Here is a 24,028-nt window from a genome sequence, read left to right on the forward strand (position 1 = left end):
CAGGGGCTGCCAAGACAGGAAGGGGTGCAGGTGACTGAGGGGAGGTGAGAGTTCAGCAGAGGAGAGGGAGAAGAATTAGCAGGAGGGTTGGGGGTGGGGTGGGGATGATCATTCAAGAGAGAGGAAAATGAGAGAAAGAGCAAGTGAAAGAATAGCAGATGGGCGGGGAGCCTGTAATCCTCACTACTCAGGAAGCTGACATCGGAGGCTCAAACTTTGAAGCCAGCCGTAATCTCCAATTAATCAGGAAAAAGCCTGAAGTAGAGCTGTGGCTCAAGTGGTAGAGTGCCAGCCTTGAGCAAAAAAGCTCAGGAACAATGGCCAGGCCCTGAGTTCAAGCCTCAGGACATACATACACAGACACACAGACACACAGACACACACACACACACACACACATCAGATGGTCCCAGGGCAAGAAGAGTGGGTCATGGAGACAATGTTAAGAGGAGGGAGATGGGACAGTAAACAGTCAGATGACAAGAACTGTCCCCAAATAGGTCAGGGCTGCTTGTCGAAAACAGAAATAAAGAAAGCAGAAGGCGAGATTCTGGCAGCAGGCTCTGCCTGGACGGGGAGCATCAGCCTACAGAGGCCTGACTTGAAGAGGGCCTTTCCCTTCCTCCACACCTGCCCTACCTGGGATGTTTGGTCCTGGGACCCTGCTGCTCAGATCAAAGACCCTCCAGGGCCAAGACCGCTGTCTGCCTCCCTCCCCAGCCTGGCACACGGGGACTGTGGGCGGACCATGCTGTCTGGGCAACCTGAGTCTTTCTTAGGTTCATCCTGAACTCTGTCTCCAAATGGGCAGTGAGACCTTTGTGTGCTTGGTTGGGCTCTCCTGGTGGTTGGGTTTTCTCACTGCACGATGAGGGTCTCTGCAAAGCCGTGTCATCTTCTAGGGAAGCAGACGTCACTGCCGCTGTCCTCCACCGGCCATTCTGCTCCATTCAGCGCTATCATAGATCCATCCAGGCTCAAGAGAAGGGCAGTAGACACCATGTTTCTCTTTGGTGGTGCTGAGGATCAAACCCATGTCCTCATGAATGCTAGGCAAAGCCCTCTACCATCTGGGCCATGCCCCAGTCTTTCTGTGTTTAATTTCTTCCAATAGGGTCTCATGCTTTTGCCCTAACTGGACTTGAACCCTGATTTTCTTACTTGCACATCCAAAGTAACTAGGAGTATAGATATGAAACTACCATCCCAGTTCAGAAAATGTTTTCAACCTATGCTTAGAAGTTCTTGGTACGTATAGAAGAGTCTAGATGACACCACAATAGATCTTTCTGAGGTCTCTCCCCAAACCTTTAGAATCATGCTTTAGGGGTCAACTGTTTTCTTAGTTGTGATCTCAGCTTTGTTCTTTGCTTGAAGTCATTTCTTCAAACCTTTCTCAAAAGTCAGTTCTTTTCAGAATTCTTCCTCATGTGAGAGACTAGGAATGAAATAAAAAATAGAAGTTTCCAAGCTCAGCAAACTTGGTCCTGTATGTGAACCTAGGCTGCCTCAAAGCTTGTCCTCTTTTTGGGAGGCTCTGTTACCATTGCTCAGTGGAACAAGAGGGATTTCATGAAGTGACCAAAGAAGGGTGGGACTTAAGCAGGTGTGAGAGTGAAGGGCATGCCAGCCAGTGAGGGGCACTTGGACTCCACCGCCCCCGGCAGAGAAATGGAGGGAAATGCAAGGTTTATTGGTAGGCAGCTGGGCAGCCAGTGAATGGTTCCTTGTTAGTGACTCTTTCCTATGTTAGTCAAACTTTCAGTTTAGATTCCATTTCCTGGAGACCCCTCTATGTGTTCCTTTTGCAGCCCAGCCCATCTTTCTATTCTTCGGAATACATGGCTTCTGTCTTTCCCAGATATTCCTGTCCTCCATTGCCTATGAGCACAGCCACCCCCCAGCTTACAAGTTGGGCTAGGCTACCTGCTAGAAATAAAAATGCTCCTCCAAGTCTCAGTGTCGTAACACAACTAAGGTTTCTCACCCAGGACTGAATGAAAGTTGGCTAGGGTATGGCTGGTGGGGTTCATTCCACAAAGGGAGGGAGGGACATTCCTTTCACCCAGTGGCTCCCCCATCATCTAGGTTGAAGGTTGGCAATTCATGGTTTGTAAATAAAGTTTTATTGAGACCCAGTCATGTTATTCAGTTACATTCTGTCAATGACTGTCTTAGCACCACAATGACAGGGACAGTGTGGTCCAGAGAACCTAAAATGTTTGTCTTCTGGTCTCTATAGTGAAGGTTCTGCAGACCCTTGCTTTGGTAGGCCTGTGAAGAGACAGAGTAGAGGACCCTGAGGGAGGATTCTGTAGGATGGACAGGAAATACCATTTATTACTTCCTCCCTCATTCTATTGGCCACCACAAGCTACAAGGAGACTGGGAAATGTAGTCTTCCTGGGTTCCCAATAGGACACACAGCCTTGTCCCTCTACACATCTCTTCCTGGGCTTTGCTTTTGGGCTCCATCTTCTTCTACCCTACCTCCAGAACTCAGGGTTCAGGAACTGTCCCTTAGCCTTTTCTGGTTGGTCATGGGGCTTGAATTCAGGGTCTGGGCACTGTCCCTGAGCTCTTTTTGTTCAAGGCTAGCCCTCTACAACTTTGTGCCACATCACCACTACTGGTTCTCTGGTGGTTTATTGGAGATAAGAATCTCACACATTCTCTTGCCTGGGCTGGCTTTGAACAGCGATCCTCAGATCTCAGCCTTCTGAGTAGCTAGGATTACAGGTGTGAGCCACCAGCACCAGGCTCCCTTAGCTGTTTTTGCTCAATGATAACACTCTACTACTTGAGCCACAGCCACATTTCTGGCTTTTTGCAGGTTAATTGGAGATACCAATCTTATAGACTTTCCTGGCCGGGCTGGGCCTTGAACTTCAAGCCTCAGATCTCAGCCTCCTGAGTAGTTAGGATTACAGGCATAAGCTCCTGACACCTGCCTTACAATTTTCATTCTTGCTGGAAGCTTTTTGTTATGCTGCTGGCCTGCAAGGCCCATGCTGGAAGAACTGGGGGTGCATGCTTCCCTTCCGTCTCTCACCACTGCGTGGGAGCTCAGGGACAAATATTCCAGCTTTCATGCTCCTTGATGTGTACTTCTAGGTATGCCCTCCAATAGGCCCTGGAGAAGGGGTGACCCCCATTCTCTGGGTTTCATGGTCTCCCCTCCCTTCAGTACTGCTTGGATCACCTCCTAAAGCAATCACTTGGTTCTGAGCCCCTGTCTCCCTGGAGGAACCAAAAGGAAGTTACTGCCACGTATCCCCACTATGTATTCCCGCTAGGTGGGGAAACTGAGGCATGATGAGTACAGAGGAAAGGTTGCACTGAAAGGTCTTTGAAAGGAAAACAGTTAATGTGTGGATGAGCTGGTGGGAGGAACTCAGCAGAGACTCAGCAGGGTAGGGCCCAGGCCCCCAGGCTAGAGACACCAAGTAGGTCAGAGAGTGTCCAGCATGAGGGCCTCTCCTTCCCCCCCACCCAATACTCCTCTCTCTAAGGAGAAAACACCTGTGTCTCTGTCCATTCCCACCCACCCTACCCCACTTGCCCTCTTAGGCCAGAGACCCCATACCCCACCTGGGATATTGGGGGAGGGTCTTTGCCAGGAGCTGACTCCCTCTGTGGCCTGGTCTGGAAATGGTGGCAGGCGGCCAGCCAGGCCTCTGGCCGGCCGCACGAGCCCAGAAGCAGCACGTGGCTGGCCGGGTGCTGCCATTTCTGCCCCAGTGCCCTGCCTGAGCAGATGGTCTTGGAAGCCAGTGCCCTCAAAAGGGGTCAGGAGGGTCTGCCAGCCACACCTTCGCTCCTCTGCCTCGTCTGGCCTCAGCCGCCCTTGCTGCTGTCATGGAGGGGCTCAGGGGCTCAGCTGGCCAGCTGTGAGGGGTGGAGGAGGGGGGGTTGGGTGATGGATCTAGGGGCTCCGGGCAACAGTGGCGGGTAGAGGAGGCAGTGGTGAGGGGCTGGGCCTGCCCTGTGCATGTGACGAAGCCCCTGGCTGCACACTGACCCTCACGGGTGGCTCACCGTGGAGGTGGCAGGACCTTCACTTCTGTGGGAAGAGATCCCTGCCCTGAGCAGCACCCCATAATCCCTCTTTGGGGTGGGAACCCCACCTGTGTCTAAGCAAGGAGGGGTGAATGGAAGCCTCTGGGAGAGGCACTTCACCGACACTGGCCGACCCCTCCCCCTTTCGTATGGTGGCCTTTGCCACCCTCCTAGTGACTTCACCCAGCAGACGGGGCCTGACAGATTCAAAAGCAAAGTCATCCCTACGGAGGCCACACAAGGCCCATGGATAGCAAGGGTGGAGGGTTGCCCCCAATACAGCTCCCCTCCCCTCCTCTGAGTAGCCCTGCTCCCATCCCAAGCCGAGTCCAGCCCTGTGACCTCCTGGGAGGATTCCACCCGGTCCTTGAGCCAGGAGATCAGTCCTGAGAGAGGTGGGCAGGGGACCAGGCTGGCGCCCAGTCTGGCTCTGCAGAGGAGGCCGGGTGGGGGCAGGGGGAAGGGCTCAGCTCCCGCACCACCTTGGGCGTCAGTGCTGTCCTAATGAATAAGGAAACAGATGCCCCAATGCCTTCACCCCAACCCTGACATCATGTCACTCCCTTCCCCAACCTCGGTCCTGCGCCGATGGCTGTCAGCGCAAGCTCATGCTGGGACTCCGGGGTGGCAGGGCAGCACACATAAGACCTATTCCGGGGGGCGTGTCCTGGTGGGCGTGGCAACGCGGGAGGGTGGGGCGGCTTGGGGGGCGTGTCCGGGTGGGCAGGGCACCACAAATGTGTATTCCCCGGGTGGGCGTGGCAACAAGGAGAGGGCGTGTCCGGGTGGGCGGGGCCTCGTGGAGCATCTTCTCTACAGATCAGAGATCCACTGGGCCCAGGCCACAAAGCCAGTGGACACAGCCCCTCTATTGGTGTGTGCAGAGCCAGACCTCAAGCATATACTTTAGTTTTATCTACTCTTCCCAAGCTTGAAATAAAGTTTAGTATTTAAGCTACAGCAAGGAAGAAAAGGTGGGCAGGGGGGTGGGAGGGTAGGGGGAGGAGACGGGGAGGAGAAAGCAGGGAGGAGGCAGCCAGGAGCAAAGCAGGTCAGCCCTGTCCGCCTTTCCCTGCCCTTAGCCAGGCTCAGGATCGGTGAGCCTTTGACCTTGGCCATTCAGACTCTGTAGCCCCCCCCCCCCCGCCCCGGGAAGAGTGGGGCTCCTGCATGGTGGAGGAGCTCTGTGGACCAGCTCTGGAGCTCCCAGCACCGCTGGGCTGCAGCAATTTGGTTTTTCTTTTTTTTCTTTTTGCTGTCAGCCGTGGCAGCCTGCTCCCAATTTCTCTGGAAAGGCAGCTCCTAATTAGAATGGATCGAAGAGGCTTTGCTTTGACTTTGTTCTTAGCCTTGATTGCATTGCTGCTTTAGGGTTTAATCTACCTTCAGCCACCAGTGGGACTGCACCCCTGGACTCTACTCACACCCCACTGCCCTGACAAGTGGACAGTTGTTTGGGGGTGCAGAAGGCTCCATGGGGCCACGTGCTTCTCTCATCCCAGGCCTCTCTTCCAGGTCCTTTCCTGTCCCTTCAATCCCTTTCATCAGTAACTGCAGGCTGTCCAGGGAGCCACTCCCTGCTGGTGCAAGTGTGAATTGGTACCATTTTCTGTGGAGGGCGATTAAAACTTTAGAAAGAGTCCTAGGCTTTGACCTAGAAAGTTCCTGTCTCCACTTCTATCCTGAAGAAATAACTGGACAGGTCCCATAACGAGGTACAGAAGGGCAATGCTCACTCAAGAGCTCTTCTTGAGCAACACCTAGTGACCTGTGACCTTCAACAGATGATCATTTAAAATGGCTTACTAGCCAACTGGGAAGACCCTCCTGGAAGTGACCATGAAGACAGGAATATGGATTGCTTAGAACCTGACCAGAGGACTTACTGTTCATTTTATTAGCAACAATTTGGCAACAGATTTGTTTGTTCATTGTGCCAGTCCTGGGTCTTGAATTCAGGGCCTCATGATCTTGTTTGGCTTCTTAGCACAAGGCTGGTGCTCTGCCACTTGAGCCATATCTCTACTTCTGGCTTTTTGGTGATTAATTGGAAATAAGAGTCTCAAAAACTTTTCTTCCCAGGCTGGCTTTGCACAGAGATCCTCAGATCTCAGCTTCTTGAGTAGCTAGGATTACAGGTGAGAGTCACCAGCATCCAGGGATAGGAAATGTTTTGTTCCCTAGCTCTGTCAGGTTACATAAGGCCCGCAAAATCACTCGATTCATGTTAAGACAGATCTGCATGGGCTTTTGGTCAGCTGCCCGTGGCTGACTGCCTGCGTTTGTAATTGTGTAGAGCCCATGAATTGTGTCATGGGTATCCAAATGCAGAGCCAGATGCTGGCGGGTTATGCCTGTAATCTTAGCGACTCAGGAGGCTAAGATCCAGAAGATCATCATTCACAGTCAACCTGGGCAGAAAAGTCTTGTGTGATTCCATTTCTAATTAACCAGCAAAAAGCTGGGCTGGAGGCATGGCTCAAGTGGTAGACAAGCAACCTGAACAAGCATGAGGCCCTAAGTTCCAACCCCAGTACTGGCCAAAAAAAAAAAAAAAGTTCAAATGGACCTTTACAGAAAAATCTTCTCATAGTTTAAACTATGAGCCAATAACAGTAACAGACATAGAACAGGACAAGCACATGGGCCCAAATCCCACAACTTCTATTGTGCACATGGTGGGTGCTGTGCTGTCCTCTTTATAAAACAAGACCAGTTCCATGATTATAAAAGAATTCAGCAAGCAGAGTACCTGTGGCACAACACCTCTAATCCTAGATACACTGGAGGCCGAGATCCGAGGATCACACTTGGAGGCCAGTGCAGGCTGACAGATCCTTGAGACTCTTATTTCCAGTTAACTATCAGAAAGGCCAAAGTGGAGGTGTGACTCAAGGGGTAGAACACCAGCCTTGAGTGAAAAAGCTCAGGGACAGCACCCAGGCCCTGAGTTCAAGCCCCACCATTGATAAAAAAAAAAAAACAACAAACTCCAAACACTACCGTCCCCCACCCCCAACAAAACAACAGTAAAACCTTGGCCACATAGGACCCAACCTTTTAACTTACATCCACGAGACATGAAGTTAGGAGAAAGAGATAGGATGCTAATAGTAAGGAAAGCTTCCTCAGATTTTTTTTTTTTTTTTTTTTGGCTTTGAAAACTGCACTTCTGTACAGAGATGGCGGGAGAGAACCGTCTGCCCAGGGACACGGCGGCTGTCCTTGGGATTGGGATCATTTTCCGATTTGCACTCGTGTTCCTTTTCCCCTCCCCCTCCTTTTCTTCTGGCTCCCCACCTTTTCTTCTCTCCTTTCTTCCCTTCCTTGTATTCTTTCTTCTTTTTCTTGCTTTCTTTTCCTTTCTCTCTCTCTCTCGCTCTCTTCTTTCTTCTTTTTTACAATTAAGCATGTAACTCAGCATACTTATAGAAAATAGGGACATCAGCTCCTATGCATTGAGCGTTGGCTAAGCATTGTGCCTCGGGAAAGGTTTTACATATTGAAAAAAATCAGTCGGGCTGGTAACACTCTCATTTGAAGCTGAGCACCAGAGAGGCCAAGGGTCTTGCCTAAGCACACACAGTTGCACGTGGACTGTGATCTTCTGATCAGAAGCTGGCATTTTCCCACAAACTCCAGTCTCTCTAGATGATCCGAGAAAGGATCCCATAGAGGCCCATGCTCCAGAGACCCACCAGATTGGGCTCCTCCCCCTGCCCCCAGCCCAGGTCCCACCTGAGCCACTCCCCTCCACCCCAAAGCTATTTCATAATGACTAGCCCAGATGTTCCCCTCCCAGCACGGGTGAAACCTAAAACCAGCTTGATCAATATTTTCTCCTATTGAGCTTGGGTGCTCTTGCCTTTTTAAGATGGCATGGAGCTCTCCGCCAGGGTCCTGTGCAAATTCATCAGCTCTGCTTACCTGTGGAGAGGACAGTACAGGCAGCCGGTCCACAACTACCATGAGTCCACCGCTTCATCCTGGCCCTGTCACCAACCATTTGCAACCTGAAGTCTCTCTCTCTCTCTCTCTCTCTCTCTCTCTCTGTTTTCCGCCTCTGAAATAAAGGACAACGCACTTAAAAAGTCAATCAGTGCTCTGGAGAAAAAGGATGTGTGTGTGTATTAGGGAGCGCAAAATTCTAATTTGGGATGAAAAAGGAAACAACTCCCAAGTGTGGAGCCACAGGGCCTTTGCATTTGCTGCCTAGGGCACAGGAGGTAGGCATTTTGTCCTACTTTCTAGGATGTTTACCCCAGATGGTCACATGGCTGTCAGATTTCAGATGTCACTTCAAAGTCCTTCCTGCCCACCTGACTCAATGGCCCCCAGAACTCCAAAGCTCCACTTAGCGTTCTGTACCATCGGAAATGCTCTCAACTGTTTATCTACTTGTTGAGGCAGTTTACTGAGTGAATTGCAACACAGTGAGCTCCAAACCCAAGCCATTTCCTTCTTTCCTTCCTTCCTTCCTTCCTTCCTTCCTTCCTTCCTTCCTTCCTTCCTCTCTCTTCTTTTTGTATGGTGGCTGTGGCGGGAAGAGACTGGGTTTGAACTCAGGGCTTTGTTTAGCTAGGTAGGTGCTATGCCGCTTGAGTCATGCCTGTAGCCCTTTTGGCCTTGTTTTTCACGTAGGGTCTCATTTGTTTTTGCCAGAGCTAGCCTCGAATCCCAATCCTTCTACCTCTGCCTCCTGAGCAGCTAACGTGACAGGCATGTACCCAGCTTGTTTTGTTGAGATGGGAGTTGCTAACTCCTTACCCCAGCTAGACTTAAACTGTGATCCTACAGATCTCCACTTCCTGAGTAGCCGGGATTATAAGCTTGAGCTACAGTGCCCAACCCACTTCATGCGACTGCTCTGCCTTCCCTCGGGTTTCACAGCAGGCTGACCTGGTCTATCTGAGCCTCTCAGGTCCTTACAACTCGGACCAGCCTGTTCAAAAATGGAGTCTTTTGTTCAAATCTCATCTCCCCTCTTCTTTCTGGGGTGCCTTGGACTGCGCAGCACATCTCCCTCTCCCCTGCCCCACCCCCCCACGTTTACAGCTATTGGCTGCAACCTCTGAGGACTTGGGGTTGGGCCTCCCCAGGAGACAGGCAGTGTCCTCTTTAGTTCTGCCAGAGGACCAGGCTCCCGCGAGGCGGCCTTCTCCCTGGCCGGCAACAGCGCGCGCTGGCTCTGAAGGCCCGCCAGCGTCCAGCAGGGGAGCGTGGCGCCGGCCGCCTCTTCCTGGCAGTGTCCAGTTCAGGATTCTCTGGGGGCCTCCTTGCGGAGTTCGGGGGAGGAGGGCAGGCAGGGACAGTGGCTGCGGCCACTGCGGCTCCTCATAGACAGGAAGATGGGAGCAGAGAGGCCAGGATGCTCACGGGCTCCTCTGTACTTCCTGACCCATTCTGGGGAACAGAAAGCCCCCGGCCCCACCACGTTCCCTTGGCTGTCTGCTGAAGGCCTTGTGTGGCAGCTGGTGTCCTGTGTGTCCAGACACACGTCCTGCGGGGGTGGCTCTGTGCTGGAGTGCAGCGAGGGGCCCGCCACGAGTGCAGGACGGGGGTCTGCGGGGGTGGCTCTGTGCTGGAGTGCAGCGAGGGGCCCGCCACGAGTGCAGGACGGGGGTCTGTGGAGGCCTGGCGCTGGCGCGCACCCCGGACGCCCCACTCACAGAGACCCTGGCCCAAGGGTAGGACTGCCATGGGCTCCTGCCAAGGCAGAGAGGTGGCGGCAACAGGCTGGGCTGGGCCTGGAGGCCCTTTGGGGCCTCATTTTTTGGGGGGGAGGGGGCTGGTACAAGGGCTTGAACTCAGGACCTTTTGCTCTTGCTTCAGCTTTTCCCACTCACGGCTGGTGCTCTACCACTTGAGCCACACTTCTACTTGTAGCTTTTCACTGGTTAACTGGAGATGAGTCACATGGGACTGTTCTGCCCAGGCTGGCTTTGAACCGTGATCCTCAGACCTCAGCCTCCTGAGAAGCTAGGATCACAGGTGTGAGCCGCGGGTGTGGAGCGTGGCCCCTTATTATTATCATTATTATTGTTATTAACAGGGATGCCAGCAGGCCTCACGCAGCAGAGGTGGGACTCGCCTGGCTCAGCTCCGTGGACCACGGTTATAAATGGCGACCAGAGCAACTCCCGCTACTGCTACCACCGCTGGCAGGCGCCCAGCGGTCGCCCCAAAGCTGGTGTTCTTGGCACAACACCCCCTTCCCACCTGGCATGGGGGCATGGCGAAGCCCTGGGGGGCGCTGAGGCTGAGGAAGTGGGGCACCCGGGGGGAGGTGACGGTCCCAGGAGCCCTTGGGTCGCTGCCACCTCGGTGCGCCTGCTGTCCGAGGAGAGACAGGACTAAAGGGGTGCTTTACAAGATTAATCTGGCAATGGATGCAGGATGCAAAACAGCAGAGCTGGGCGTGCAGCTGGCTTGAGGCGGTCACTGCAGGAAGAAGAGGTTGACTGGGCTCTTTGGTGGGGAAGAGGCTGGCCGGGCTTGGGGCCCTTCTGCGGCCTGCAGGGTGGACAGGGGGCCCCCATCCCCGAGTGTTTGGAGGTGGGGATGGGAGGGTGCAGGCAGAGTCCCACCTCCTTCCAGGCCAATGGCGCTGCTTGGCTACAGTCAAGATGCAGAATGGAACCAGATGCCCGGGGCCAAGGACAGGAGGGGGCGTGGCCACTATGCTCTGTCCTCATTTTATTTACAGTGGTCAGGACACAGGGGGAGCGTGGAGACATCTCACCCTCCGGTGCCCGGGCGGGCCCGGGGGGGGGGGCTGGGGGCAGCCCCGAGCTGGGGCAGCGGAGGCTGGGGCCCTCAGACCAGGGCCTGGAAGCTGTCCACCCTCTCCCGGTACAGGTGGTGGAACTGCTTGGCCAGGCAGTGGAAAGGGGCTTCGTAGTGGTCCATCTCCTTCTGGAAGACAAGAGAAAGCCTGGTTCTTTCCCATCCACGGGAGCCAGCGCCCATGCTGCGTCCCTGGCCTGGCCTCTGCCCACATCTGGGCCCCTTCCAGAAGGTGCTGGGTTACAGGAGGAAACTGAGAGCCAGAGATGACCAGGAATGTGCAGACAGCCACAGGCTGTGTGGCAGGATGTTCAAAAGAGACCCCTTCTTGGCTCAGCTGACAGGTAGATTGGGGCCACCCTGCCTGGAGGGTGGGAGTGAAGAAGGGGGCCCAGGAGAAGCAGGGAAACAACATGGCTGCACAGGGGAGCCTCCCTGACCCCCAGACCGTGGGAGGTATCAGCAGGGACCAGGCAGCCCAGGCCAGGAGGCCCGGGCAGGAGCCAGCACTGGCGCCAGCCACGGTTCCCTTACTCTGAGTACGCCTGGGAGCTTTTTTTTTTTCTTCTGTGGGGGAAGAGGGCAATCCTGGGGCTTGAACTCAGGGCCTGGGCACTGTTCCTTAGCTTTTATGCTTAAGGCTGGCGCTCTGAACCACAGCTCCACGTCCAGCTTTTATGTGGCTAATTGGAGATAGGATTTCCTTGGATGTTTGCCTAGCTGGCTTCCAACCACGATCCTCAGATCTCAGCCTCCTAAGTAGTTAGGATTACAGGTATGGACAATGAGGAGACCCAGGGGCCTGGGTCTCTTTCTATGCAGCCACCTTTCCTGCGACGTGAGACCCTTTTTGGGGCTTATCTGGCAGAGGACCGAGGCCCCTCCCAGGAGCTTTTTGGTTCTTCCTTTGTCGTCTTGAAGACAGGATCTCACGATGTGAGTCAGGCTGACCTGGAATTGATGATCCTCCTATCTCAGATCCCGAGAGCTGGGATTACAGGCATGAACGACTACACTCAGCTGCCTATTTGTTTTCTTCAGAAGTCGGCACAGAGCTCACCACAGTCCTGACGGTGGGAACCTGGAGGCATCATTGCTGAGCAGCTGGCCAAGGCGCGCCCTGAGCAGAGGCTGTGAAGTGTCCCCAACGAGACGGGGACGCCGCAGAAGCACCATGTGCATTTCACAGATGAGTAGACCAGGCCCCGGCAGGTGCAGAGCCCAGCTGGCTGGTGAGGAACCCAGCCTGTCCCAGACCCTGGAGCGGAGCAGCCAGCCTTCCCAGGATGCAGTGGGAGGCTCAAGTGCACCGAGTGATGAGGGCCAGGCGGAAAGTCCCAGGGACCTTCCAGCAGGGCCACCAAGTGACCCGGGGCGGGGGGGAGAGGGTTAGGGGGGATGGCAGAGGGAGCTGGGGAAGGGGCAGAAAGATAGACTGCGTGAGCAGAAGGGCTCAGACCCTTGCTGTGTGGAGTCTCCCATCACGGCAGGGCCACGGTCACTCAGTGTAGTTCGCCATGGCTCTGAGCAGAGCGGAGGCCCACGTGGTGCACAGCTGAATGGACTTGGGTCTCCCAGCAAAAGGAGTAAGGAATTCAAGGTGGACAGGCCTTAAGAGACACCCCGGATCCTCCTGATGGAAATGGAGTGGTTTTCCAAACACTCCTGACTGTGGCGGGAGTCCTTTTGTCACATGACTAATCATAATCTCATGTACATAATCTCATGGATGCCGAGAGATGAAGCCTATTTAAAGCCAGCATCTCTTACAGTGAGCCCAGATTAGCCCTCAATCTAGTTTAGGATTCTGGCCCCAAGGGCCCTAAGGCAGTTAAATCGACAATGGATGTCTGGCAACCTGAGGCAGAGTTGAAGGGATTATAATTCAAGGCCAGCCTAGGGGGAAGGAAGTGAGACCCTATCTCAAATACAAGCTGTGAGTGGTAGTTCATGCCTGTGATCGCAGCGGCAGGAGAGCTAGAAAAGGAAGGAGCATGAAGCTAGGAGGCCAGCATGGAGGAAAGCAGTTGGTTCTCTGAACAACACAAGAAAACAAGAGGGCTAGGGGGTGTAGCTCAAGTGCACAAGCTTAAGGCCCTGAGTTCAAACCCCAGTCACCCCCAAACAAACAAAATGATAATATGCGCAAAATACCTACCACATAGTAGACCCCCCCACAAATGTTGCCGACCCGCTAGAGGCTGGGGGAGGGGGCAGTCACCCCCAGGGAGTGAATGTGAATGCTTGTCAATTTGATACTGTCCGAACAGTGATCAACAATGGATTTAAAATTTTTCCCTCACTTCTGTTGTAAGAAAATCTTTTGTCTGTTTTGGCCCAAAAATGTCAAACACTGAGGGGCACGCGGAAGCCAGGGAATCACGGAGGACCCTCCTCTGGGCCCCGCGTGTAAGAACAGGCCAGGTCGGAGAATGCCTGGCACTGCGGCCTGGCTGTATCTCAGACAGCGTGTGGTTACATTTCCTTTTTAATTACAGCTTTCTTCACTGAGCTGCTGCTAGTACCAACTCAGGGGGGACGAGTTAACTGGCAGTCAGTACTGAGTGCTTAGCCCGGTCTCCTCCAGCTCCATTCATCTCTGCCCACTGCAGCACCTGAGGAGCGTGGAACCCGCAGCCTGGGGGCTCTGTGGAGTGGCTCTTCATTTCCGAGGCTGGAGACACAGGGGGCTCTTTGAGGGGGCTCTCAAGAGTTGTGGGTGCAACTCCCCCCCCCCCCCAAGGTGGGCTCGACGGATGGGGAAGGCCCTGCCCAGCACACGCTCTCGTCATTTGAACTTCATTAATTTAACATTTGTGATCACGGGGCCAGAGGCATAGGTGGCATTTGTCTCTGTAGTAACAGTAAAAGCAAGATACTGGGGAGGCGTCTGCGCTAGGCAGACAGCCGCCGTCTCCTGTGTGCTGTGCGTTGGATATTGCTAAGTGCTCTTGCCCTTCCTTTCCTAGGCTAGTGCTTTGCGGGGAGCTGGTCTTACGTCCTCGGCCTGCAGGGGGCGCCCGAGGCACCGTGCTGTCCATCACAAGCCAAGGGCTGCGGCTACTTCTGACTCCTGGTCCTTCTGAGGGCAGGCAGGTGGCACTGACTGCCACATTTCTTCCTTCCGGAAGTGGCCACATGGGACACTGAGGAAGTGCCTGTCTACATGGCCACTGGCTATGGCCTCGATGGGGCCGGGGCAGAGGCTGCAGCAGAAGGAGGCCGAGAAGACAAGCCACTCCTGGAGGCCCAGACAGGGCATCTGGTGGCCCCACACTGAGCCACACTTCTGATCACGGCTGTGCCAGGCCTCCAGGACTCTGGGCCACGCTGTCCAGGGCCACCCTTGTTGCCACAGGGCAAAGCTCACCCTGGGCACCTGACTAGTGTGGCCAGTGTCACATGTTGGGCCTTGGCTGCAGGAAGTTGTGACTAGAACCTCCCCCCCCCAACACAGGAGGGGGTTCCGTGGTGCAGGGCAGCCTAGATCAGATCATGATAGGAGTATGATAGCTGGTGATTGTCCGGCTTTAGGGGCTCCTGCTCAAGTGTGCTGGGCACTTTATGACTTGGGGGCCTCCAGGGGGCTGCAGCAGGGAGGGACAAGAAGGAGAGGAGGCCACTGTGTTGCGGGTGGCTGGCTCTCAGCACGGAGAGGAGGCAGCTGTCCAGCACGAACTGGACGAGTGAGTCACTTTACCGCAGGACTGACTTGGGAAAGACCCCCAAAATACCACCGGGCCCACACTACCTCTCCCTCCCACATCTCCTGACAGAGACGCAGCTGTCCCCTGGGCGGGCCGCCTACGGCTTCAGTCAATCTTGCTCCACTGAGTGACGATCTGGAGCTGGAAGGTCAACGCCAGCTCCAGAGTGACTCTGCCAGGCTGCCTGGCATGTGTGAGGTCACCTGAGGGCCCTTCCTCAGACGCCCACTCCAGCTGGGGTACTCACCACGGACGTCTCAAACCATTCCAGCCCTTGGCCCAGCGCCCACGCCTGTGCCTGGTCTGCATCCACTGCGCGTCTGCTGGCTAGGTCCGTCTTATTCCCCACCAAGACACCTGCTCAGAAGAGAGAGCCCCCGTGTCGCACTGACCAGCGGCCGGCCATGAAGGCGGCTGGCAGAAGACGGGAGCCAGCTCGCTGCTTCTGACTGGGTGGGGAGGACCGGCAGGGTCTCTCCAGCTGCACCCCTCCCCCTCCCCCAAGGGCCGCAGAGGACAGGTGGCTGTTGCTTCTTTAACGGGCAGCTTTCTGCTCAGCCTTTTCTCGGGGCTTCATGTGTATCTGGGTCTCGACTTCTTGAGGCGAGGGCTACGATTTCTGTGAGCATTTGTGGTTAATTCCTGGCACATGGGACAAACTTACAAAATGGTCATTAGTGCTAATCTCGGGGCTGGGCTCAGAGTCAGGGACACGGAGGTAAGCTGGCCGAGACCAGCTGTGTGGGCTGTGGCGAATGTCTTAGCCTGCTGTCCAGCCCGCTAATGAGAATCTGTTGATCTCACGTAGGGATGAAAAATGAACTGCTTGAAAGCATTCAGAAGTGACATCATGATTGGACCCCCACATACAGGAAAAAATGAGGCTCTTTCAAGGAGCCTTCTGGAACTATCAATCCATGTTACAGCACCCCCCGTCTTAGGATCCAGGGCCTCATCCCAGCCCTGCCAGGTGAGTAGCATGGTTCCTGCCATACCGAGCGATCTGAGAGGGCTAGGGTCTCAGCATGGCCACCACAGAGCACAGCCAGGCCCAGTGCCCAGCCTCACGCCTGTCATCCTAGCTACTCAGGAGGCTGAGATCTGAGGATTGCGGTTCCAAGCCAGCCCAGGCAGGAAAGTCTGTGAGACTCTTATCTCCCATTAACCAGCAAAAGGCTGGAAAACAGAACCATGGCTCAAGTGGTAGGGTGTCAGACTTGAGCAAAAAAAGTAGTGAACATCATCCAAGCCCTAAGTTCAAGCTCCAGGACTGGCACACGCACGTGTGTACACACACACACACACACGCACGTGTGTACACACACACACACACACACACACACACACACGCACGCACGCACAGCAGAGCTCAGGCTGCACTCGCCACCACGTAGGCCATGACCCTGTGCTACCTGCTCAGGGGCTGGCACTCCTACCTGGGAGTGTCATGCCTGGGATCTGGGACCGGGCTTTCTCCAGCCACTTGCCACAGTTGCTGAAGGACGTCTGGCTCGTCACATCGTAGACCAGGCACAGGACATTGGGGTTCTCCCACTGTGCAGGGCCAGAGGACACGTCAGGAGCATGCAAGGGACTCCTTCCTGCGGCCGCGTGAGCAGGGGACATTTGGCTTCTGGGTTAGGGGTCGGAGTCAAGAAAGGTCACCCCAGGGGCGCCACAGCTCACCCCGGGGACACTTGGCAGCCAGGCTTGGTGGCGGGCAGGGGAGGAGTGGGAGGGCTCCTGTCTGGTGTCCATGTGGAGGTGCTGGGCAGTGGCTGGCCCGGCCAGCAGGCTTCAGAACAGCTGAGTGGAGAGACTGAGGCTGCGCTCTGCCACCATGAAACCATCAACGGTGGCGAAACCTCCATCCTCAGCTCTGCCTCAGATAACAAAGGGGAAGGCAGCCATTTCTATAAAATGTGGCTGTCCTTTGAAAGGAAGAGAAAAGCGGGGCTCGGGTGGCTCACGCCTGTAATCCTAGCTACTCAGGAGGCTGAGATCTGAGGATCCAGGTTCAAAGCCAGCCCGAGCAGGAAAGTCCGTGAGACTCTTATCTCCAATAAACTACTAGAAAAACGGAAGTGGCGCTGTGGCTCAAGCAGTAGAGCGCTCGCCTTGAGCTGAAGAGCACAGAGACAGCGCCCAGGCCCATAGCTCAAGCCCCAGGCCCCACAAACAACAACAACAACGGGGTGGGGGGGGGGAAGGAAGAGAAGGCTCTAGAAACTCAGGTCTTTCTAATGAGCTCTCTGGCTGGGGTTAGGGAGTATCACCATGGAAGGCTCGCTAGTGGGACAGTAGAGAGGTGGTGGGCACAGTAGAGAGGCACCCACAGCAAACCCGGGAGAGGGGCATGATGGGAGGAGAGTCTGGGCCACTCTGGGCAGGGAGGGCAGGGACACGTGGCGCTGCCTGGAAAACCTGAGATAGGGACCTGAAAGGGACCTTCAGGACGGGGCTGGGAGGACCTAACCTGCAGCTTGGGGGGTGGGTGTTCCCGGAGGAGCTGGCCCGTTCAGTGACTTTCTGGGGAGCTCCATCACGGGGCACCTCTGGGTATGGGGGGGGCAGGGCAGGGGTTTAGGACGGGAGCTTGCTACTTGCCAGTCTGTCCAGCATTTCAGAAAACAGCTCCTTGCCCGCCGAGTCGAATATGAAGAGCTCCTGGAGAGAGAAGCAGGTCCCAGGAAAGACTGGGGGGGGTGGCACCCCGCTGTAAATCCTCCCCGCTCCCTGGCAGGAGACACGTATGTCCACGACCATGTGGAGAAAATGGAGTTCCCGTAGGGGTGGCACTGTGGCTCCTGCCTCACCCCTCCTAACCCTGCGTGTGACACCCCGCCTGGAGAACAGGGTTCTAAACAGCAGGGACAGGTGACCCTCCATTCCAAAAGGCCCTTCTGTACTTTCTCCACCAAATTGGTTTTCCAGTCTTAATAGTTCTTTTGAAAAGAGGTCACTGGGTGGGAGGAGGGGGGGAGGCGGGGGCTGGGGGACTGAAGGCATTCAGCACTCATCTGGGGATGCAAAGGAAGGGGTAATGCTCCTTCCCACCGGTGTCAGCCTTCCCTAGCCCTGGGAGCCCTCCAGCCCACACTGCAGGACCCCCACCCCTACCCCTGCCCCCCTGCATGGACACTGCCAGGCCAGCTTCTGGCCCTGGCTGTCTGTGCTGGCCACTTGTCAGCGTCAGCGTCTGCCCTGAGTGCCGGCTGCCTGGGCCCGGCCTAGGCCTTTTCTCACCTTTCCCCCCCCTCCCTTGCTCATGGACTCTGGGATCGCCTCACGGGAGAAGGCCATACAGACACAGCACCCTCCAAGGTCAAGTTCAAAAGCTCCCCATTCACAGAGAGGGAAACCCACTCCCCTTCCTTCCCCTGGATCCCCCCCTGTGTGCTCAGACCATCTAGGCCTGGGCCTACCACTGTGGGCACATCCCCCGCCCCCCCCCCCCCCCTCCAGAGACCAGACCCAAGGAGCAGCTCACCACACTGTCACCCGTGTCGGGAACCGGCACTGTCTTCACCACCAAATCCACCCCTGTGGTCTGCGGGATACCAAGAACACGGGCGTCAGGGGCCATAGTGGGGGAGACCCTGGCTCCCTGGGGAACCCCAAGCCTTCGTGTTTATGCTGTGACAAAAGTGCACAAGTCGGAGGCCTCCCTGGCTGCCACGGGGTGTCCCGTCATCCGGCAGATTCTAGCGTGTCTTCTAGGAATTCTGCAGAGCCCCTCCCTCAGGGCCAGCGACTTTCTTTTTCCTTTTCTTCTTTCTGTGCCGGCGCAAGGGCTTGAGCACAGGCAAAGACCCTGTCTTGCAGCTCCCTCACTCCAGGCCAGTGCTCTCCCACTTGAGCTGCCACAGCTCTACTTTTGGCTTTTTGGTGGTTCATTGGAGATAAAAGTCTTCTGGACTTTCCCGCCCCGGCTGGCTTCCCACTGTGACCCTCAGCTCTCAGCCTCCTGAGAAGTTGAGGGGTGCAGGTGTGAAGCCCCGGTGCCTGGCATCCCACTTCTTTTTAAGCCAGGGGTTGGAGAAACATTTTTCTGCCAAAGGCCATAACTGTCATTGAAGGCCACACAAAACTGTTGGTGCTGGCGGACGTCCATCCGGGGCAGAGGCCGGGCAGCCGTGTCCATCTGGTACCAAGTGATTTCTCAGTCCTCACACGGCCTGCCCCTGCCCTGATGCCCCTCTCCCTGCCGCTCCCCGCACAGCCAGGCCTGGGCCCGCAGCTTACCAGAGTGTAGTTCTTCTGGAAATGCGCTCCATCGCTGCGGAAGATCTGTGCCAGGGCAGTCTTGCCCACTGTTGGGTCTCCTGAGGAAAAAAAAAAAAGTCACTTTGGAGCCATCAGACTTGGGAACCGCCTGCCCCAGGGCATTGGTCTAGAAACCAAAAACCAGTGAGAGTTCCAAGCCGTGGTCCTCGGCTTTTCTGGGCGCAGGGAGGTCGCAGGCAGGGCCCTCCTGAGAGCCATCTTCAAAGCTCTGAAGGCCAGGGCACATCTCGACATGTCCCACACGCCTTCCACCCAGGGAAGGATCCAGAGGGGAGCAGAGGTTCAGAAGGGTCCCGGAGCCCCCACAAAAGCAGCCACTGTGAGGAACATCCCTTGGGGGAGGCTGTCACCTGACACTGGATGGTACTCGGGAGTCTGGATGGGAGGGAGGGCGGGGTGGGCTGGCGGGTGGCCTCGCTTGGCTGAGCCCACCTGAGTCGGCGCTGTCATCAGCTGTCATCAAGTATCTGCGGGCAGGGACTTCACATCTGGAAATCCACCGCCAAGTGACACGGTCTGTCTCCACCTTGGCGTGCGTGTTTACGGCTGGGGACCTGAGGGCCTCGCCGGGCTCATCTCCCGCCTGCTGGGTGTGCTGCCTCCCCTTGCCAGCCCCAGAGACCCACGCCTCAACACTAAAGATCTGCGGGGCGCCGGTGGCTCACACCTGCAATCCTAACTACGCAGCAGGCTGAGATCTGAGGAACGTGGTTCAAAGTCAGCCTGGGCAGGAAAGTCTGTGAGACTCTTATCCACTGAACCATCAAAAAGCTGGAAGTGGAGGTGTGGCTCCAGTGGTAGAGCTCCAGCCTTAGGTGAAAAAGTTAAAGAACAGTACCCAGGCCCTGAGTTCAAGTCCCAGTACAGGCACAAAACCAACCAACCAACCAAACCCAAAGATCTACAGGATCTATCTGAACCCTTCCTGAGACTTTGAGGGCAACTGAGCCTGGAGCTCCTCCCCTGCCTGACCTCCACAGAGACTTGCTTTTATTTGTCGATCTTTCCTACCTCCTCTTACTTTGATCTCACCCTATCACCCTGCCCTGCGCCCCCCAGCACGTTTTCTGCTCCACGATTACTTGGCCCTGGGAGGGGGTCCCTGAGTCGCTCCCTATTTCACCAATCATAATGTGCTGCTCCATGCACGACTTCTTGTCTACCGCTCTGTTCATGGCTCCACTTTTACTTTTCCCACCTATAATTTTCTCTTGTGAGGCGATTACTTGACTACAGGTGGGATTTCGTTGTATGTGACTCCTCCAGGCTGGAGAGAGCCAGTCGGGACTTTTCTACCTGTTACCAGCTTCCTGGGAGGAAGCCAAGGTGTGCCCCCACCAGGAACTGGTTAACTCCCTCCATGCCCCCACTGCCACGCCCCCTCCTGTCAGCCCAGTCCCCCACAGCCACTCAAACACCGTTTCTAGCCCATTCCAGACACGGCCCTCCAGGCCTTCACCACTAGAGCCCTCTGGGGTCCCAGACATTTCCCCTCCTCTGCCCCTTGACTGCACCCACCTCCCAATTCCAACTGGATCCAGTCAGACCTGGGCTCTTCCTGCCTGTGAAATCTCCCGGATCAGCTCTTTCCCTGCCTGCCGGGCCCGGAGGGGCGAGGGCCTGGGGAGGCAGCGGCATTGCTGATAAGCACATCTGTAAGAGGGACTGGGGAACAAGACGGGGTCCAACCGGTGCATCCTGCGGCCCACCCTCCAGCTGGGGCAGCAGATCTTAGTGGCCTCAGTATCCTGCACTGGCCGGGCGTTCCTCCCCCCCTGCCACCACTTTTCCATCCTCTGCCTCCCCAAAGGTGGGCCTTCCTGTATCTGTCCTCAGCCAAGAGACGGTGCTCCTTTTGTGGTCATGCCCACGCTGCCTCAGTGGTCTGTCTTCTCTGATCCGTTAAATTTTCATCCTATGGGAGTGTGTGCTGCTGTTCAGCCTGGCTCCCACCTCCCTCCTGAACTCTGATATGTGTGCTCAGGAGAGGCCTCAAAACACAGGCCCCCAGCTGGGGCTGGGCTCCACGATGGGGCGGTGTAAGGGACAGCAGGCAGTGCCCCTCCTCAGAGGTGGGCACTTGGCTCTGTGGGGTCTCTGTTCCTCCTTCGTGCTCTTCAGGCTCCCCCAAGCCTCTGAAGCCCGTGACTGGACACTTCCCGGCAGCAATGCCCAAAGCACAAGTTAGCTTTGTGTTGCGGGTGCGGTGCTGGGACTGGAACCCAGGGCCTCAGCGCGCGAGGCCGGTGCTCTGGCATGGAGCTAAGCCCTTCGCGTTCTCCTGACAGGGCCTTGCCTGCGCACGCCAAGCCAGCAGCCCTCTGGCTTTGATTCTCTCCTTGCACTACCTGGCCCAGCCCAGCATCAACAGAGGGGCCCTCACACAACAGAACGGCGCCATGGCACCACCTTCCCGTGTGTGTGTGTGCGCACGCGTGTGTGTGCGTGTGTGTGTGTGTGTGTGTGTGTGTGTGTGTGTGTGTGTGTGTGTTGGTACTGGGGCTGGAACTCAGGGCCTGGGTGCTGACAAGGCTGGTGCTTTACTGCTTGAGCCCCAGCTCCACTTACAGTTTTCTGTGTGTTTAATTAGAAGAGTTTTACAAACTTTCCTGTCCGGGCTGGCTTTGAACCCTGACCCTCTGACCTCAGCCTCCTGAGTGTCTAGGATGACAGGTGTGCGCCACCGGCGCCTGCCTGTGGTTTGTCCTTTCAAGTCAATCCCTCACCACGTTGCGACACAAACCCCGGCTTCTGCGCCTGTCCTCTCAGCCCCCTGGACTTGTTCGCTGCCACCTCCTTCCAGGCTGCCCACTCTGGCCAATAAAGCCAATCAGCTTTTCTCTGTGCCACCAGAGGGCGCCCTGCCTTCTTTTGCTCTTTTGTCTCTGCCCCGGGTATCCATTGCAATCCTGCTGCTAGTATGAGATCTAAACTCAAAACCACCCTGCAGGTGGCACATCTATTATTATTATCCTTGCATGCATAGATTCAGCATGTTACAGAACCCAAGGAGACTCAGGAGCCGGTGCCAGCTCTACCACTCACTTGGCTGTGCAGCATCAAGTCAGTTACTTAGTCTCCCTTGGCTTCATTTAGTATGTGTATAAAATAGTATTAAAACAGTTCCTGCTTCCCAGGAATATGGGCATCTGAGTTACTATGTGAAGTGCTGGGCACGATCAGGATGACTGATGTACTTTTATAGTAGATGCTCAATAAACAAACACACCTGTCACTGAACATCAGGTTCCCTGATGACGAGTTATGTCACAGAGAAAAGAACTACAGGCCTCCAACAGGTGAGAGGAATCAGAACTAACAAGTGTGCTTACATGCTTGTGTGAGCATGTGTGTGAACACGTGTGTGTGTGTGTGTGTGTATAGGGGGGGCTGGTTTATTGGGCTGGGGTCTTTCTGGAGACATCCAAGGGGAGAGGTCCTTGAGGCTTAGAAAGGAGGCTGAAGATGGAGGTGGAGGGCCAGCCTGGAGGTCAGGGGCCTCTGGTGGAGGCTGGACCAGTCCCATGGGGCAAGGGTCCAGGAAGGCTGGGGGAAGGAAGAGCAAAAGGCAGGGGGCTTGACAGACACTAAGCTGTGTGTCCAGGACAAGTATCCTCACTGCTCTGGGCCTCATCTGTGCTATCTGTACACAAGGATGACTGTCACACAAGGATGGAGTCACAGTCTGTCCTGGCATACAGAAGTGCCAGGAGAGAGCTCCATCACGCAGGCTGAACTAAAAAGGAAACAAGAGGAAGAGCTGGCAGACAGGGAAGCCTACCTGAGGGAAAAATGGGACCTTGGGAAATGCAACAGGTGGAAAGAACAGCAGGCAGAATTTGGCAACAAAACCGGGTGCTCTGCCATCTTTCCAGAGCCTTCATTTTCTTCTGCTCTACCAAGGCAAGATTTATGACTGTCAGCCATTTTTTCTGTGTGACCCTTTCTTTTTTCAAACTTGAAAAGTCACTATCAATACCATCTCTACCCTCAATCTGAACGACAGGAATGACAACAAAATCTCCCCCCCCCCCCCCAATACAACTTCTTGCTGCTTCTTGGACCTTCATCTTCTTACTTTGGCCTCTCTACTAGCTGGGATTACAAATATAATGAGTGTCATCATGCCTAGCTCGTTGGTTGAGGGGTGAGGGTCTTGCTAACTTTTCCCCAGGCTGGCCTCAAAGCAGGATCCTCCTGTCTCTGCCTTCCCAAGTGGCTAGGATTACAAGTATGTAATACCCAACCCAGACCTCATTCTACAAGTTGGGACGGCGCACCTACTTTATCCCAGGCGTTGCTGTGGGTGTTGGGTGTGTCGGTCAATAAAACAAGGTTCCTGTTTGGCAAGGCTGGGTGTTTTCTGAGAATGGACATTGCAGTAACCTGGGGTCTTAACCAACCAACAGGGGCCTCTCGGAACTCACTTCCATCAATCACTCCTCCTACATCTATCATCAGAGGGGGCCGGTCAGGAAAAGAATCCTTATAAGACTACCGAGTGGCTGTTGCCTAACTCCGGGTGCTGCAGGCGTCCCCGCTGATGCCCGTCGGGCCTCCAGCACGGCTGCACGCGGGGAGGCGGCTGAGAGGGGCCGGGGAGCGGGGACCCGAACCAGCAGCGCTGGAGCAGCTCATTCTGCCCGCCTGATGCAATGTACTCCGTGGGATTTTTCAGCAGCTCGCCTTCGGGACGAAGGAGGGGAATTTACTTCAACACAAAGCTCGCGGGGCGCGCAGACCGCCGCACTCAAGACTCACCGGCCAGGATGCACTTGGCCGCCAGCTTCACCATGGCAACCGGCCCCTCCCCGGACCAGGCCGAGGCAGGCGGCGGCGGCGGGCTCCGCGGGGACGCAGGACCCCCGGATCGACCGCGGGGGACGCCGAACCCTTGACTCCCGGTGGGTCGGGGCTCCGCCGACTGCGAAGCTGGGAAGGAACAACCCGAACAACCCCACAGCCCAAAGCGTCCCGCCAGACACGCAAGCTTTGCAACTCTTGCCCCGCCCTTCCCTCCTGCTATACTTCAATTGGCTGCTGCCCAAAGCTCCCACCCACCGCAGGCACGCATAGACCTATTAGGATCAGGGGGCGGGACTAATAGACGTCGCACGCGAGCAACTGGAAACAGTATCTGCTTTTCGATTTCACCCCGCTTGGCAAATGGTCTGAGATGATGTCAATTA

The 24,028-nt window shown here is 55.6% G+C and overlaps 1 protein-coding gene across 5 annotated transcripts; it reads right to left on the bottom strand.

Moving 5' to 3' along the window:
• Positions 1-2,202: 2,202 nt before the first annotated feature.
• Ift27 (intraflagellar transport 27) lies at positions 2,203-23,877 on the bottom strand. Of its 5 annotated transcripts, none has more exons than XM_069999435.1 (8): positions 23,601-23,876; positions 18,798-18,877; positions 18,043-18,102; positions 17,160-17,288; positions 15,989-16,106; positions 14,800-14,909; positions 7,987-8,122; positions 2,203-2,274 (listed from the first exon to the last, which is right to left on the bottom strand). In XM_069999435.1, the coding sequence occupies exons 1-8, from the start codon at positions 23,632-23,634 to the stop codon at positions 2,237-2,239; spliced, it is 705 nt and encodes a 234-aa protein (XP_069855536.1). In that variant the 5' UTR covers positions 23,635-23,876; the 3' UTR covers positions 2,203-2,236. The 5 variants fall into 5 exon arrangements, with proteins under 5 accessions (XP_069855536.1, XP_069855534.1, XP_069855535.1 ...); XM_069999433.1 differs by lacking the exon at positions 2,203-2,274 and adding an exon at positions 7,193-7,706 and having other exon boundaries at positions 23,601-23,877; XM_069999434.1 differs by lacking the exon at positions 2,203-2,274 and adding an exon at positions 7,535-7,706 and having other exon boundaries at positions 17,160-17,219; positions 23,601-23,875.
• Between the last annotated feature and the right edge of the window lie 151 nt (positions 23,878-24,028).

The sequence above is a fragment of the Dipodomys merriami genome, unplaced genomic scaffold (genome assembly GCF_024711535.1).
Source record: "Dipodomys merriami isolate MVZ:Mamm:240054 unplaced genomic scaffold, mDipMer1.0.p SCAF_55, whole genome shotgun sequence".
NCBI lineage: Eukaryota > Metazoa > Chordata > Mammalia > Rodentia > Heteromyidae > Dipodomys > Dipodomys merriami.